At 34.5% G+C, this 17,482-nt stretch overlaps 1 protein-coding gene across 1 annotated transcript in view; it reads right to left on the bottom strand.

Moving 5' to 3' along the window:
• Positions 1 to 17,482, bottom strand: part of RYR2 (ryanodine receptor 2) — a 329,037-nt gene that overhangs the window by 216,470 nt on the left and 95,085 nt on the right. The window contains exons 3-5 of the mRNA XM_083349904.1: positions 11,406 to 11,510; positions 6,679 to 6,699; positions 1,767 to 1,781 (exon numbers count right to left, since the gene is read on the bottom strand). Coding sequence (XP_083206030.1) covers positions 1,767 to 1,781; positions 6,679 to 6,699; positions 11,406 to 11,510 — 141 coding nt within the window. The remainder of the gene's footprint in view (positions 1 to 1,766; positions 1,782 to 6,678; positions 6,700 to 11,405; positions 11,511 to 17,482) is intronic.

The raw sequence follows: 17,482 nt of genomic DNA, 5'->3' as shown, positions 1-17,482 counted from the left end.
AATCAGAATTCTACCAAAAAACTTCCCACATACAGTACAGCGAACAGGAATCCTCCTACAGTTTTTTCATTCTCTCTTTTTTAAGGGGTATTATAACAGCATTCTTGTGATCTTCAGACCCAGACCCAGTTGTCACAAGCACATTAAACCAAAAACAAATGACATGCAATTATACCATTTATATCTGCAACCTTAACATGTTTTAAACATACAGTACTACAAGCAATTCTCATTCCAAGAATCATAAGAGGATTATATTTTTAAATCTGTGTTGATTGCCAGTTGCTTAGTGGGCACAATTTAAAGTGTTAGCTATTCATCTTAAAGTCTTCAATAGATTAGGATGACTATCTGAACAACTGCAAACTGCCTAAACTATAAACCTATATGTGAAATCTTTCTGTATTAGTTTACTGATCCAACGTAAATGAAAAGGCTTTTTTGTAGTGCCCATTAAATGGTCAGAATGTTTTCTCAGAATTACATCTAGATCCACTCTTCTTGACTGTTATCATATTTATAACTATTTTCTGCATAATTTGTTTTTTAATTTCTATTTCACAGTCTGCAGTTTAATTATTAGTTACATTGGATGCCTGATCAAACAGAAAAGCAAGAAATTAAATGCTATCCACTAGGTATGCTGTCTTTATAAACTGCCCTACTTCACATGGTCTCTTAGCAAGGTGCAATATTGAAACAGAATAATTATAACAAGATCTTAAAATCTCAAAACCTTATACTATAATCAAAATCAATAATAATTGGCATGTCAATGCCATATCTTATCTAAATGCTCTTTTGAAAAGCTCAGTTTTAAAGTCTTTTTTAAAGATCTTGGCAAAAAACACTAGGTTTAAGTGAAGCTAAAACATTGGTCAGGGAAACATGCTTCAACCTATGTTCATCCGGAATCAGAATGAGGCAAAATAATTCATATCTAGATCAATCTTACTAGATCAATCTTACTTAGGTGAGAATATATGGCATGATCTAACTCATAACAGATATAAGATTTCTTGTTCTACAACTTTGCATTGTACAGTTTGTTATATTCACATGCAGTGAATATAAAAAACAGCCTTGAAGGTCAGAGGGAAGAACTGTTACCAAGGCAATAATCAGCTAAATGAGGCCTAAGCCCAGTCCAAGAAAGTAATTTACAAAAATGCCTCAGATGGGCCCTTAGCTAATTCACATGAAGAAAAAAGAGAGATGAAGGGAAGTACATTAGGACATGCAGGATTATGTTACTATAGCTATTCCAATAAGAGTACCTTTAGATCTAAATGGTGTCTGTTTCTTAGTGTGGTCTACTTTATAGGGCTGACATCACATCTGAGTTAAATATATGACTTGTTGACTTGGATGAATTTAAAATGCATACCTTTAAGGCAAAATTAGTCTAGAATAAATTGCTTCACTGTTCTTAAACATAATTTTTTTTTGCTATGCAAACATATTGTCCAGGGACTTCTCTTAAGTGCAAATAGTCTTGTGAATCCAAAGTGTCTCTACATCAGGGGTGTTAAACTGCCGGCCCAGGGGCCAGATGCATCATAGCAAAACTGTGTCCACCCTACTGCTGGCAATGACAAAAAAAGTTGCAATATGATGCAACACATCGCGTGACATCACAAGTTTGACATCCCTGCTCTACATCATAAAATAGTATATTACTCCTTATTTATTAGGGATGTGTATTTATAATGTTGTTATAACAGAACCTTGCTGGAATGAACTGAAATAATTGTTTTCAAGCTTACCTTCATCATAAATTTCTGAAGCACCATTAAAAAGAGAAAGAAGAAATAATTACACATTACAGTCAGTCTGCATTTTTATATAATATTGGTTATTTTCCTTATACTGTACCAAAAGTTTGAGAAAATTATTATATTTACATTACTATCATTATATGGAAAGATTTTTGTAAAAAATAATAAATTATATACATATATAACAATTAGGTAAAAATTAATAGGTGATACTAAAAAATTTTAAGAGAAAATAATGCATGCACTTATTTATGCAGCTCTACATTAATCTTTTCTAAACAGTTCATAAAAATAAAATATTTTTAATTCTGTACTGTGTAGTATTGATTTTAATGCTTTGGGTGTTCTAAATCACAACAGAGTAAAAATGTCATAATAAAACAGGATACCAATCTTATAAATTAGCTTACTTCAAAATACATTATTACATGACAGTGTTTATAGTTGCCATACTAAGAAGCATGCCTTGTAAGTGCCTGTAACAATCTGTGATCCACTAAAATTGCTTCCCATCACCATTTTAAGCCTGGCATTCAACATCCTGTTAACTGGAAGTGATAAATTGATATGTGTTGCTGATATAACCCTAATCATAGATTCTACTGGCAGAAAAATAGGATATTGTATCCTAATTATTCTTAGTAGTAGTATTACTGTAGTATTTTGATTATCTAATGTCTTATGACACAGATATATTTGGATGTGCTAGCGAACATGCTGAACTATATATCATTTTTAATTGGATCCAATAGAGCTTTTCTTATGCTGTCATCAATGACTTTTCTACATCTAAAAACTAGTGCATAATTGAATAGTTGGGGGTTTCATAGTTGGATCCAATGTGACATTCATATTTATCTACTTATGAAAAATCAAGAAATATAGTGTCCTTAGATTAGAAAGGGCAACTGGAATTCAAATGCTGAGGCTCGCATGATTTTGAAATGCTTGCCAAACAATTTTGTGACCCTGTCTCCTATATTAAATTAAGTACTTTTCTATTAAAAACCTAAGAAAAAATTGGCAACTATTTTTCTACTTTACATAAGATTGTTAAAAAAAATAGAGGAGAGTGTTTGATTAAATGTTGTGAACTTTGAAAAATCTATTTCTCAAAGTAAAGGCTTTTTGATTATATACTGACTTGTACTGGTAAGAAAAAAATAACTAATAAAGCTGGGCAGCTCTTTGAATTTGAAAGGCAAAATGTTCTTTGGAATGTGTGGGAGTGCACATATAACACTGATGCAAATATCTTTAACCAAATGCATCTTTTCCCAAGTTGCCCAGAAAAAGATGCAGCTGCTTTAAAGAAAGAGGGGGAAAGAGAAACAGAGAGACTGAAGCATTGCACAGCTCTAATAATTAATAATAGACATGCTTCACTCAGAGGTAAGTGGCATTTATCTGAAAATATAGCCCATCAGGCCCCAAACGGTTCATAGATAACTTCCAACAAGTCTGACACAGTTCCACTGTGTTTCCCATTTAGCACAGGGAATCACCCAATTGCATTAACACAGTTAATTCTGGTAATTGCCATGGACTTTCCCCATTTTTTTCAAACTGCTTTTACAGCAGAATCATATCTCAGGTTCCTTCCCCTTCCCACATTTCAGCTGCTGCTTCTATAAGAACTACAGGTATTGATGGAAATGGTCTTCTCTCTGTGATGGATGTGCTGTTGTTGCTCATGGAGAGGCCAATAGACTTGCATTTTATCAAGAAAAATTGAGTCGTGGCCAAAAGGGATGGGTTATATGACGTAATCAATCTAACACTGCTCCAACGCTCTGCGATACAGTGGGAGGAAGATAGGTGGGCTTGGAGAAGGAGAAATCAATCTAATCTAATGCAGGAACAGACTGTTTACTAGCCACAGGGATTCCTTGGAGCTTTGTGTGCAGAAAGATATAATGGCTGAGCTATGTCTGAGGGTTTCTTTAATATATCTTTCTCTGCATAGCACAAATACACATTTACTGAGCTCAACAACTGCAGAACTGGACCCAAATTTCAATATTTAAAGTATTTTTAGCTCCCCAGTCTTACATGCACAGGTTTGGTAGAAGTATTTTCCTTGGGATTTGACTCAATTTTGAATGCTTTTGCAAAAGAATAGTATTTATTTATTTATTATTTATTTATTTATTTATTTATTTATTTAATTTATATACCGCCCTTCTCTCAAGAGACTCAGGGCGGTTAACAGGGCGGTTAAATTTGTCTGTCTTATGATTAGAAGCTATGAAGATGAACTTTGGGAATATTTTAATATGAGACACATTGGTTAAAATATATGTGCAGAGTAAGTACACCTGTATTCTTTCTTCTTCAACCTCTAATAATATATTAATACTTGTAGCAATGGATTATTAGAAGTATCCTGCTAATGCTACCTCATGCTGGCTGATTTTACCTAACAAGGTAGAGTATGCTTTATTTTTTTAAGCATTGTCACGATTCTTGTCTTAAACCATGCTTTTTTAAAAAAAAATATTTATTTATTTATTTATTTAATTTGTTTATAAATCACACAACAGCTTAACGGGTTATATAAACCAAGCCAAGAATTAGATCCTATTAAAATTATTATCTGATCAGAAAAAGAAAACCAATAGAAAGTTGGGGTTCAAGACAGCTTGATCTGCAATTTTTTTCAAAGCAAAAATTAAAGACTGTTATTTCCAATAGAACAAATTGATGTTAAAAGCAAAGCAACCAAAATTTGCACAAAAGCTGGCAAATATAGATTCAGCACAAAAACAGAATAATAGTATATATCTCTGCTTAAGTATAAGTGAGACTTTCTCAGACAAGAAAGAGAAAAACCTAGTGGGAGTTAAATTCTATTTAATCCAACAGCACTTATTACAGCACACATAGGATTACAATGCCACACTGCAGTCTCAATTCCTGCAATTAGTGGAACCCACTTAGAAATAAATATGCTTAAAATCCCCTATAAATTTGTGGTAAAGTATTTCCTTAATATATTTTGTGTCATTACCATCAGATAAATTAACTATTCCATTTGTTCCATATATTATGAAAAGCGTAAATTGAATTTACTGCATGAGACTTTTTAGAATCAATGTCAACAAATACAACTAATCACTCTGGCTCATATCCTGACAGAAATATGTACATGAGCTTCCTGTCTGTCTGTCTATCTAATCACTAGGTCAGATTGTAAAATACTGCATAAATATTGGTCTTAGGATAAACTGTCCTTAAAGAAACAAACTTTAGTTAAACACCTGCTGCATATAGTATTAAGTTAAGTGAATATTTGCTGATTGGTTGGTTTAAGAAAATTAAATAAGATCTATCAGTGCTTATTTTATTCAGTCCCTTGCATGTTCCACCAAAATTGTGAATGACAGTAGTGAAGTTTGAAATCAATACAAACATGATATAAAAATACATTAAAAAGATTTAAGATTTCAGGACCAAAGGAACTGCATCCTAGAGTTCAGAAAGAACTACGTGATTTTCTGGATTTTTAAAAAATGCCTTCATGTCAGTATTGATTCCTGGAAACTGCCTGGACAAATCCTGTGGTTTCTTGGCAAAGTTTTTAGAAGTAGTTTGCCATTGCCACCTTACAAACAAAGCTGACATTGATTTTGTGTCTAAAGTGGGAATGTAAATCATATTTATAGCCCGGTGCCTTAACCACTACATCAAACTTGCTCTTCTATTCTGGCTAAACCCTTTTGTATTATCTTTGTGAAATCCTGAAAAAATGCTGAAATGCAAGTGACTGGAAGAAACTAAACATTGTCTTTGACTTCAGAAAGAAGAAAAAAGCATGATCCACCAAACTACAAAACCATCCATCTGAATGATATCTAGGAAGATTCTAGCACAGATCATAAGCAGAATATTTTCAAGCATATAATCAAGAACAAATCCTGGAACATTATTTTTTATTGAATAACTTGTTTAATAGAATATGGGAATACTGTGGATATAATATAGTTTACAAACATTTAAAAGACAAAGTGAAGCTGTCATGATTCCGATAGATGAAACCCTTAAAAAAACTTCAAGGCATTGTTTTCCTTAAAGAGTCTTTTACTCAGGAAGCAGACTATCGGCACTACACCTTGTCCTTGGATTCCCACCACAGTGTTATGGCTAGCTGAGCTTACATTCCAACACCCCTTGCTGCACCTGATTTCTAAAGCAAGAAAAGCATTGTAAAGGAATAGAGAAAATGGCTGCATTTTCATCATTTCTTGTATATCTATAATTCTAAATATGTTCTTTAACATTGATAATATATGAGCATAAAACACATGGATAATATATTTTCAAAGATTTCCAAAGCAAAAGTTAGATTTTTTATATTTTAAAATGAATGCACATACTGAATTCTTATAGGTTTTTGTTTTTGTTTTTTAATGTCTTAAAATAAGTATGCATTTAGATTCAAAATTAAGAGAAATCTGGAACCTTCTATGTATATTGTGTACACTCTGGCAAATTGTCATTATCTTGAACCATTCCATGTGTTCTGAATTTGGTAATAAAGCAAATCTTCAATATCATATATGAACAAATATGGTATCACATGCATTATTTCATTATGGTGTACACTTAAGAGATATTATACAGGCTATACATTTAGAAGATGTATTTACAAAGCTCAAAACTCTGAGTGTAATTCCTTTATTGCAGGAATAATATTCTGTATTATTTAATAGGATAAGAAACACTTACGAATGCACCATACTAGCTAGCATTGTAAGTCTCCCCCCTAACCACACAAAAAAAGTTTGTTTTGAGCTTAGCAAAGCAATCTTGTGATACACACATGATTCAGAATAATGTGGAAATTTGACTTTGTAATAAACCAGGATTATATTGCATCAAGAGAGTCAGAAACACATACCCATTTTTCCACATCAACTAGCTGTAGAAAGAAAAAATGAATATTGTTATTACAATTATATTTTGTAATATAGTGCTCACAATTTGATATAAGGATCTTCCTTAACAATTATTTTAACACTTTCTTAAAAATCTAACATTTTCAAAACAATGTACTGATAAAGATATATTCTGAAGACAACTTTAACAAAGATTATATTGAAATATAAAACTTATCCTACCTTTAATTTCAGTGATATGGGCATAATACAAAGAGCAAAAATGTAAAATGAAAGGGAAGCAAATATAAATTTAACATACTTAAAATGAAATGGATATTATGATGTATTTATTAATTAATTCTTCATAAAAATTACTTTTCATGCAATGTCCAATAATGTCAAGGCTTAACATTTTACCACTTGTAGATGGATGCAGTAATAACATAGAATGGAGCATTTGAATGCTGTATGTTCTACGTAAAACAGAGGTCCCCAACCTTTTGGCACCAGGGACCGTTTCTGTGGAGAGAGGTTTTTTCGCGGACCAGAGAAAGCATGGTTTTGTGTCCTGCCTGCATCCCGCGGATGGGGCTTTCCTTGTTTGTGCGGACCAGTTGCTGGCATGCCGCAGCCCGGTATCAGTCCACGGACCGGGGGTTGGGGACCCCTGATGTAAAATGTTAAACTCTCAGGGCAGTCATAAAAAATGCCATGGTATTTTAACTATTCTGACTCCTTGCCATTTTTCAAGCAGTTAAGAATATATGCATTCAAAGAAAATGAGAACTCAAATTTCTAGAAGCTATAATAATACATCCTTACATTTCCTTAGATGAGAAGCACACACACAGACTTAAAACAGCATTCAAGCTGCTGCTGTTTCTTTCTCCCACTGTTACCACTTCAGATCCCACACTGCAAACTCCTTTCACATGATTTAGATGTTATTGTGACTTTCACAAACTGAAATTGATTGCATGAAAGATCTGGAGCTTCCATGTGACAATGAAGTCTTTGAGTAGAACTCCCTAGCTGTAAAAATGTTAGGTACAGTCTAGGGGAAAAACTGCATTTGTCCAGAATCATAGATATGAAATATTTTTTAGAAGAGGAAGAAATTATGACTCTGTGACTGAGCATATACACATGGTCCCTAGCAACTTCAGTTAAAAGAAGTAGGTGTCAAATGGTGGAAGATGATGATGATGGTAGGATATTGATAACATTAAGGTAGCTATACAATTAATCTAACTATATAAGGTCGCTCTTATATATTATTTCCTACAGCGCTAATGAAACTGAACTGTCTCCCTTTCATAATTATTTTTTCTCTATAAATTATCATAGTATCCAGGAAAGCATACCTCTAATAGGACTTATTTGTGATTATTTGAGAAAACATAGATTAATACATATTATATTTCTCAACAAGGCAAATAGGACAACAGTCAGGACCAGCAGAAGTGTACACTGATTCGGCTACTAATTTGAACCTTTTTTGGCTATAATAGCTATGCCAGTAAAACAAGTGCAAACTGGGAAGAAACTAGAGACACTATCTATTACACTAACATGCTTTAAGGAAAGGAATACAAGGACACCTCTCAACAAGAAATTGGTCAAAGACACCTCTGGAAAAATATACTGACTGCTGTAACAGAGATCAGAAGACAACTGTCAGGACCCAAGAAACAAGAAAGACATATTGAATTACTTTACTGTTCCTCACCTATGGACAGAAATCTTACCAAACTAAAGCAACTGTTTGCATCACTATAGATATACTCTGAGAATTGCTAGGGAGTAGCCTTCTTAACTCTTTCTCACCACCAAAGTATCCACTGTCTCAACTATCTAAGCTCCACTATCTTGTTGCCCTCTGGAATGCAATCATTCCATTCTGGGAATCCAGACTATCTTCCACCAACACAACTGAGTAAGAAGTTATTTCTCCTACTTGATAGCAAGCAAAACATGCCAAATTTCTTCTCCAGTTTTTTCTCATTTAAAATGTATGGATTTCATCTGCCAGAATCCACCACTCAGCAAGATGGCTGGGAATCCTGAGAGTTCAAGTCCACACATCTTAACGTTGCCAAAGTTGAAAAACCCTGGTTTAGACTATTTCCAGGAAGAATTCTGCACAGATTCAAAACCCATATATGAGACTGAGGCAGAGAATGAAAAAGAAAAAACAAGAGTGTCTGTTACTAGTGAAAGCAGTACTGCATTAGTAAATTTTGAAGTACAGGCACTCATGATAGCACAGCAAAAGAGGGCATATAAGAAAAAGCACATAGCCACCATTGTGAATAGCAGCACATTTCACAATGTATTTAGAGAAAATTACAGTCATATGATAATGTGCTAGCAAATGTAGAATGTATTATGCTCAACCAAATTCCTGGTTCATTTCTACATACATTATAATCTGTAAACAAAAATATAGTATAGTCAACCTCACAGGATTGTTATGAGCATAAGGTTTGATAATAAGAGAGAGAAGAAACCTACCCCACACAAATTACCTTGAACAAAATGAGATAATTATGCAAATATAATAGGAAGTATAAGATGTATGAAGAAAAGGATTTTCTACTGTTTAAAGCAGATTATGGAGCAATTAAGTTACTTTATTTTTAGCCTGATAGAACAAACACTTGACTGCCTTTCAAGATATAGAAAACATAAAAAATTTCCTTCCATAATATGCAGCAAAATTCTTGATAACGAATTCAAACAGAAACAAGTCTCCTTAGATACATCATCCCCATCCACTGTTCCTCAATGGTTCAGAATAAACGAGGGATCACCTCATGTCCTACTTTCATTTTAATTCCACTATTTTGTACATAAAAAATAGAAAGTTGGAATGAACAAAGGCCACTCCTTTCGGGATTGCTAATTATCCACAGGATTGCTTCCAGAGGCGCTGGAAACTTCGTGTTGATAAGACACAGATATGGAGAGATATGCACAGAAACGCACAAAGACACACACAAAATTTTATCTGTTGTACCTAACTTTCTTATTCCCTACTTTTGCCTATCTTTTGGTTTGACAGTTAACTTGTAAAAAAAAGGGGAAATGGGATTGTCTAAGGCAGGGGTAGGCAACCTCGGCTCTTTTATGACTCATGGACTTCAACTCCCAGAATTCCTGAGTCAGCAATTCTGGGAGTTGAAGTCCATGAGTCATAAAAGAGCCGAGGTTGCCTACCCCTGGTCTAGGGCTAGACTCTAGGCTAGGGTACAAACTAAAGTGGTAATTACACATAGTAATTTTCCAACACCTTTTATACCTTCCCTATATTAGCTGACAGCACATGGCCAAAAAAAACCCATTCAGAACTCTTTCACATAAGGCAGAAAAGACAATACAGACAGCCAACCAAAGAGATGAGAAAAGCAGTCAGACTAGCTTGCAGAAAGGTTATATATGCACTGGGAAACTCTGCATTCAGTTCTACCAATTCTTTTTACTCAGAACAGTTTTTTAATCAACTTGGGCTCATTCAAAACCAAGCCACCTCAAAATGCTTTGCATTACAATAGATAGCTCCCAGAAAAATACTGCTGCTAGAAAAATCCATGTGCTCTGCCCTAGCTAAAGAGTAGATTGCAGCAAAATGCAGAGGGATGGCTGAAGGCAATGGAAATGATGTCATTATTCCTGCTCTGAAAAAAAAAAATCCCTAGCACTGTGCCTGTGGATACCGGATCTGTATCCAAGTCAATAATGTTGGGAAGGGTCTTTTTCCCCATAAGAGGCTAATTTAATTATTTAACTTTCTTAATGTAGCTTTCAACAGTAGGTTTCACAACAAAGTTAGAAATAGTATTATATAAAAGGGATAATTCAAAACTGATGCCTTTTGAATAAAATGTAAGTTTAAACCTTTCCAAAAGTATTTTAATGTATTTTAGGAGATCATTAATTTCATGTCTATGAGCTAGAGCTACCAATTTAAGTAAAATCTATGAAAATATATGCCTGATTCTGGATCCAATCTCAGAGGAACCAATACTTCAAATGATACCAAATTGCATTTCTATAATTATGTCAGTCATGTTTACACAAGCCTATCACACCAATTATAGTCTCACCTAAAATGCATTAAACAAAAATGATTTAGCTTAAAGGGGAAAAAAGAGATGAGAGACTGTTGGTTGCCATCATGCAGTTCTTCATGAAAGATACTATGAAACAACAGAGTGTAAGGCTTTAAAGACCACATGATTTTCAAGCAGCTGGGGCAATCTACCTTTGGTAAAATTGCCATGCACAGGGAAAAGGAGATACAAATTCTGTAAACAGAACTGGCCCAAGACATTATTGTGTCCTAGCACGATAGTCTTTTGGTGGTAAAATTACAAATGGTTTTTAAAAATTGTGTGCCACAATTTGCAATCTAAATATATAATAATACCCAAAAGTAAAACTAAGGAGTAACCAGGAACAGAATTTATATTCAAAATCCCAGTATTTTATTACATTGTAAAAGGCTTAATTTTTATTCTGTCCTTTTTTCAAGCACCAGAATCTTTTTCTTTTCTTTCTGAATTGATTTGACCACAAAAGCTTTAATGGAATTTTGCAATATCTTTGTATATAGGCAATTATTGTTATTGGTAATTAATAAAATATATAGTAATACGGCAAAAGCCCTATAAAATTGACGTTGCAAAAGATTATTATTTAACCTTAATTCCAAATACCGTACCACTTGTAACATATCACAACTTACCCCTTCTGCTTTCTCCTCTGTGTTAGCCAGCATTTCTTGGAGAGCTCTGACTGACAATGATTGTTCTAGAACAAAAGTGCAGATGGAGAGATCCGGAGGAACATTCTAATTGGGGGGAAAAAGCAATTATGAAAAGAGCATTGAGCAAGGCATTCTCCTGATACTTTATCACAGTCTTCTGTATCTGTAACCTTCAGCGTACATGGAAATAACTATCTTGCAGTCCCCCAGCCCTTTTACTCTGTCTGTCTATATTCATTTTACTAAATCCATGTATAAAATGTATGAAGCTAATAAACTGCAGAGCACCAATGTTCAGAATAATAAGAATGCCTCTGGGCTCTAGATCAGCCTCATAAGCTTCCTTTAAAAAAACAGAAATATATCCATCATCCCAAGAAAAAGACTAATGTGTAGTACAGAGTGTCCTAGAAAAGGAATGGCTAATGGGATTTTATTTTGATAAACTGATGTTTTATGACTTCTTATATCATCATTATTACTAAGTAAAAGAGATTACAATATCTCCTTAGAATAAAAAGCCCCCAAAATCTGAAGACTTTTTGATATTAATAGGACTTATTCCTAGATGTGTATAAGATTTCAGCTGTATGGTACAGACATTATAAGAAATCTCTAAATTCAAACAGACACAGCTCTACAGTTTGTGTTTAGGCTGACTATTATCACTGATCAAATTCAAAAACTCAGTTAAAATGTAAAGGGAGACAAGGAAACATAACAAGATTTCTAATCAATTTAAAGTGGAAAATTCATATTAATAACCATAGAAAAAACTCTTATCCTGTTTGAGCAACATGCTGAAATCCAAACTTTACATACAACCTGTACTGCCAAGATTTAATTCCTTACATTAAAATCTTCACAAGGGCACACACTATAGATTTGTAAGGCTTTAAATATGCACAATTTACCTCATGTGAATGTTTCACTGGAAATAGCCTGACATGAGAAATTATATTTATTTATTTATGAAATTTATTTGCCACTCATCTCGTATCCAATTATTAATTATGCCCCACTTTATCTCTTTATCTGGATATCAGATGGTCAGTACTAGTACTGTAAGTAAATATAAAATCTCTCAAAGGTGGCTAAACCTTGCCAGCTATGCCAGGAGCTGTAGGCTAAGCAGGTTTGGAGAGAGAAATAACTTTTCTAAGCTAGTGGTAGCAAGCATCTTCCATACGGTTGTCATGAAAACATAATGGAAATATTCATGTAGTCACCAGGAGGCCAGCTGAACTCAAGGGAGCCTTTATTTTACTTTAAATATCAAAACAGATATTCAGAATTAAATACAGTACAATTATGTTTATATATTTATATGTTTATATATTTTAATCGTAACAGGGAAAAATTACTGTACCTTTTAATGAGGTACATAACAAACGATTAATACTAAACAATTAAAAACTTTTCAGAATATCAAAGAAATGGGATTTTTAAGTAAATACAAATCTTTAAATAACAAAAGTACAAAATGTACTGAAGGGATTTTATTATGCTTAAGGTTGATGTTAGTAATATTGATATTAGTAGTGATACTTTGTAATCGTGTATGTATGTATGTATGTATGTACGTACGTATGTGTGTGTGCATATACAGAGTATATATATATATAGAGAGAGAGGGGGGGACATGGTGGCTCAGTGGGTTAGGACGTTGAGCTCGTCAATCATATGGTCGGCAGTTTGGTGGGTCGAGTCCCAAGTGCTGCGTAACAGAGTGAGCGCCTGTTACTCGTCCCAGCTTCTGCTAACCTAGCAGTTCGAAAGCAAGTAAAAATGCAAGTAGAAAAATAGGGACCATTACGGTGGGAAGGTAACAGCGTTCCATGCACCTTCCATGTTTATGTGCAGGCAGCTTTGCAGGTGCTTTATATTGGGAAATTAGTTCTATAAAAGCAAATGTTTCATGCTTTAGGTACAGGTGATTGCTTACATGAAAAGAGCATGGTAAGGGGAGGGGGAAAGGAGCTGTGGTGGAGCCTGGGTTGTTGTGTATGTGTCATCATGTAGGAATTATTTTTCTGTAACTTTTGGTTCCCAGTACCAAGACCAGATCTCTTTGTTCTGAAGGGGTATAAAAGGTGGAAGACATCTTTCCTGGTTGTTGCCTTCATCTCTCTACCAACCACGAAGAGAGATGTGGCCACCCAACTCTATTTTGATCAAAATAAAAGTTGTTTGCTTGCTGAAACCTTGGCTCAAGAGTTTCTTTTGGCTCCTTTAAATTCCTGAGTAACGCTGGGGCAATTGTGAGGCTAAGTGTAAAACCTTACATTCCCAAAAAATCCCTAATCAAAATCGCTTTTCATAAAAATTGCAAAACCTGTTAAATAACCAATCCCACACATAACTAAAATTGCCAATAAAATAAAAAAAAGAAATCTTTTGCATTTGAAATATTTTCCTAAAGGGACTGACTTCAAAATGTGATAAGATCCTTTCTTTCCTTGTTTAAGTCAGGGTCAAAACAAGCTCTGGCAACTTGCCTATTGCTGTAGTGTGTACAGAAGAGAGGGAAAAATTAAGAAATCTAGCTAATAACTTCAAATCATAATTAGAATCTAGAATTCATTTTCGCACAGAAATGCAGAACTATAATATGGTTTCTGTCAGCCCCATTTTCATTAGCATTGTATTTAAAGTTCCAGTGTTACTTACTATGATTGCCTGTTGAATGACCCATTCTTTAAACCTTAGCATCACTTGTCCATCATGCATTTTTTGTTCATTTGACTTAGGCGAGACTCCTAGTTTGGGGGGGGAGTACTGATGTTCTGGAGGGAAGACCAGGGCTCGCCCTCCACTCACGCACGGTATAGAACCATTTTGTGTAACAGCAGATGGGATCTTCCTAAGCTGTAAAATTACAAAGGATGATTTTTGTCCATCTTCTCACTTAGCTCTATATCCTCTTAATCCCAGTAACAGTTCAACTGCTACTAGGATTTTTAAGTCACTTAAACTCTACTCATCTTGAAAGGAAAATTACAGGTCAGTGTTCATTGTTCATTCCCCCATCTCTTTGTCCTTCCTGTACTTCAGAGCACTGGAATCAGGCGGGGTCCATGGCTGGACTTCTCCTAACCTACATGTCTAATTTGAATAGTTATATGTATACCATGAGCAATGGAAACAAGAAAACAGAAATGGAAGGTAAAATTAATGAAATAATATGAACCCAACAAGATATTGCCCCACATTTTATTTCAATGCCAGGATTGTTTTAAAGTAAGATATATACTCAGTCTAATCTTTTAACAAATTTAATTAAGTTCTTTCTTCTATGGAGCTAAAGCATCTAGGAATTAAATGGTTTAACTATATGCACATTGGTTTTAAAAGCTGGTGTGATTTTGTTTGTGATGCCAAACACTTAACACTTGTACGAGATCATTGCGCTAAGTACAGAAAAAGCCTCAATCAGCCAGACGATAAACAATCCAAGGGAACAATTAAAAGCAAATGAGTAAACTGAAGTAGTTTACTGATGTTGTAATTACATATACATAATGCAGACTAAAGTTTTATTTATGACCTAATGCAAAAGAAAGGACAACTCTAAAATTGCATCATTTCATTTTTCACACAGAATTATTTTATTACTTAGTACACATTTCTTTTTAATGTGTTAAGGAATTATTTTATATGCTATATGCAGGATTTCTAAAGAGAGTTATATACCAATGATAATGATGCTTTTCACTGTATGTGCTTTACCGCTGAGTGAGTTTGCTTTTATGTAAGTCTATTTGTGAGCCTTCTCGGCTGAAGGGTACAATAAAATATTTTGAATGAATGATATTCTAAAAGCGGTTTATGTTATGCATCTGCTTATACAGCATACGCACAACACAAGGGTACTTGCACATGGAAAATATGGGAAAAGCTGATTCAAACCATCAGAAATAGGCTTCATTTGCACATTATATTTTGGCTGTAAACATGACTGTTCATAAAAAAAATCTTTAATAGTTAATTTATGCAATCTTATTTTTCTGGCTTTTATTAGTAAGAGAAAGAACAGTACTCAACATAAGTTAAAGGCCAGAGTTACATGAATGTTTCCACAGACAGTGCTGGCAGCCGTTGGGGCCCCTAGAGTGGTCCATGTCACACCGCTATTCCGCAAGTTGCACTGGCTGCCGGTTTGCTTCCAGGTGTAATTCAAGGTGTTATTACCTATACAGCCCTGCACAGCATGGGTCCACGAATTGAGAACCATGTCACCAAATGGGACAGGGCCGCCCCACCCACGTAAACAGAGGAGGCATGCTGCAGATCCCATTGATCAAGGAATTCTGGCTGACAGAATCCAGACCTCTGCTGTGGCTCCAGCCCTTTGCAACACCTTGCCCCTGGGATGAGATCTGCCCTCACCCTCCTGATTTTCCCATAAGGGCCTGAAGACCTGGCTGAGCCAGTTGGCCCAGGGCCCCAAAGTGGATGTATCACACTGGAGATGATTAATGGGCCAATAGTAGATCCTACCTCCCATCCCCTGTGCATCCTGCTCCCTCCCCTCATTTTATAATCAAATGTTGTACTTTTATTGTTACTAAATATATGTTTTTGTATGGTTTACTACTTTTAACATTGAAAGCCACCCAGAGTCACCTCAGGCAAATAATTTAATAAATAAAATAGCAAATATATAATCAATTTCCAAATGTAACTTTATCATGAGGCATTTGTTTCCTCAGATATGGTAGATACCATTTCTTACCACTTGAGGGCATATTCAAACAATGTAAGCAAAGAGCATAACTAATACAAGAAAAACCATTCTGTGGCATTTTCCTACTCATAAGAAAGTATGAACTGATGGATTTTTTTTCTACATGGAGGAATTCAAAAGGGGAGGGGACTTAGCTAGGAGAATCCATGTGCTATTTTTTAAAAAATATTTTGATTTAAAAATCTCTATCTAGATTAATTCTATTCCATAGAGTAATTTATAAAGTGGTACAAGTAGACCCATGTAGGTAAAATATATATTTAAATCAGTTCTATCATTTTTTCCTTTTCAGACTTCCAAGTTACAAATTTCATGTGGCAGTTGATGCTTTGTTCTCTGCTATTATCTTCTCATCTTTGATTCTATCATGGAGGAGTAACATTTCTTCTAACAGAATAATCTTAGTGACTAAACTTGCCAGATCAATTTGAACCAATGTCATTTATACTGTAATATATTGCAATTTTGCTATGATAATTGGCAAGCTACAGTATATTAATACATAAAATTTCTTCCAGGCCAAAAACTGTGGAGTTAAAAACGTAGTCAGATGGTGATCACGAACTGCTCATGTACAAGTTCCGGGTTAAGCTAAAGAAGCAGAAAGCCAGTTCCTATGATACGATCTTAAACACCCACCATTTTCAAGGAAAACATCAGGAATCTCTTTGAAGCCCTGAAACTTACTGATAGAGAACCAAAATAATTATGGAACAGACTAAAAGGGATTATTAAGGATGAATGCAAAAATAAATTGCCGAAAGTGAAGAAACAGAGGAAAGAAAATTGGGTGTCAGAACAAACTATGAAAATTCACAAGAGAAGAGAAGCCAAAGCCTAGATAGAAAGACAAAAATCTGAGAAGGGACCTTAAAAAGCTTCAGAGAGCAATATTAGCAATCTACATGGAAAAAGAGATGCTATCTGTTCGTTCAAACTGGTTTAGAAAGGCTACAAGACATTATTCCTGAATATGCTAGATAATTGAAAAAGCCAAAGAATACCCAAAAGAAGTCAATATGTGCTTCATTGATTATGTCAATCACACCAAAGTGCTCAGAAAAATGGGAATCCCAGAACAACTCGATGGGCTCATGAGAAATTTATATACAGATCAGGAAGCCACAGTACTGACAGAAAGAACATGGCAAAATACAGAATAGTTCCCAGTTTGCACATGCATATGAAGACTATTAAAAATTATTTCCATAAGTGTTTACAGAATCAACAAAATAAATGATGATATTACAAATACTTACATGAAGTCTTTAAAAGCCAGGACAAAAACTTGGGGACAATATGTTTTTCT

This window comes from Vipera ursinii, assembly GCF_947247035.1.
Source record: "Vipera ursinii genome assembly, chromosome: 1".
NCBI classification, from domain to species: Eukaryota; Metazoa; Chordata; class Lepidosauria; order Squamata; family Viperidae; genus Vipera; species Vipera ursinii.
The sequence above is the reverse complement of the archived record's forward strand: the minus strand, read 5'-3'. Positions and strand labels throughout refer to the sequence as shown.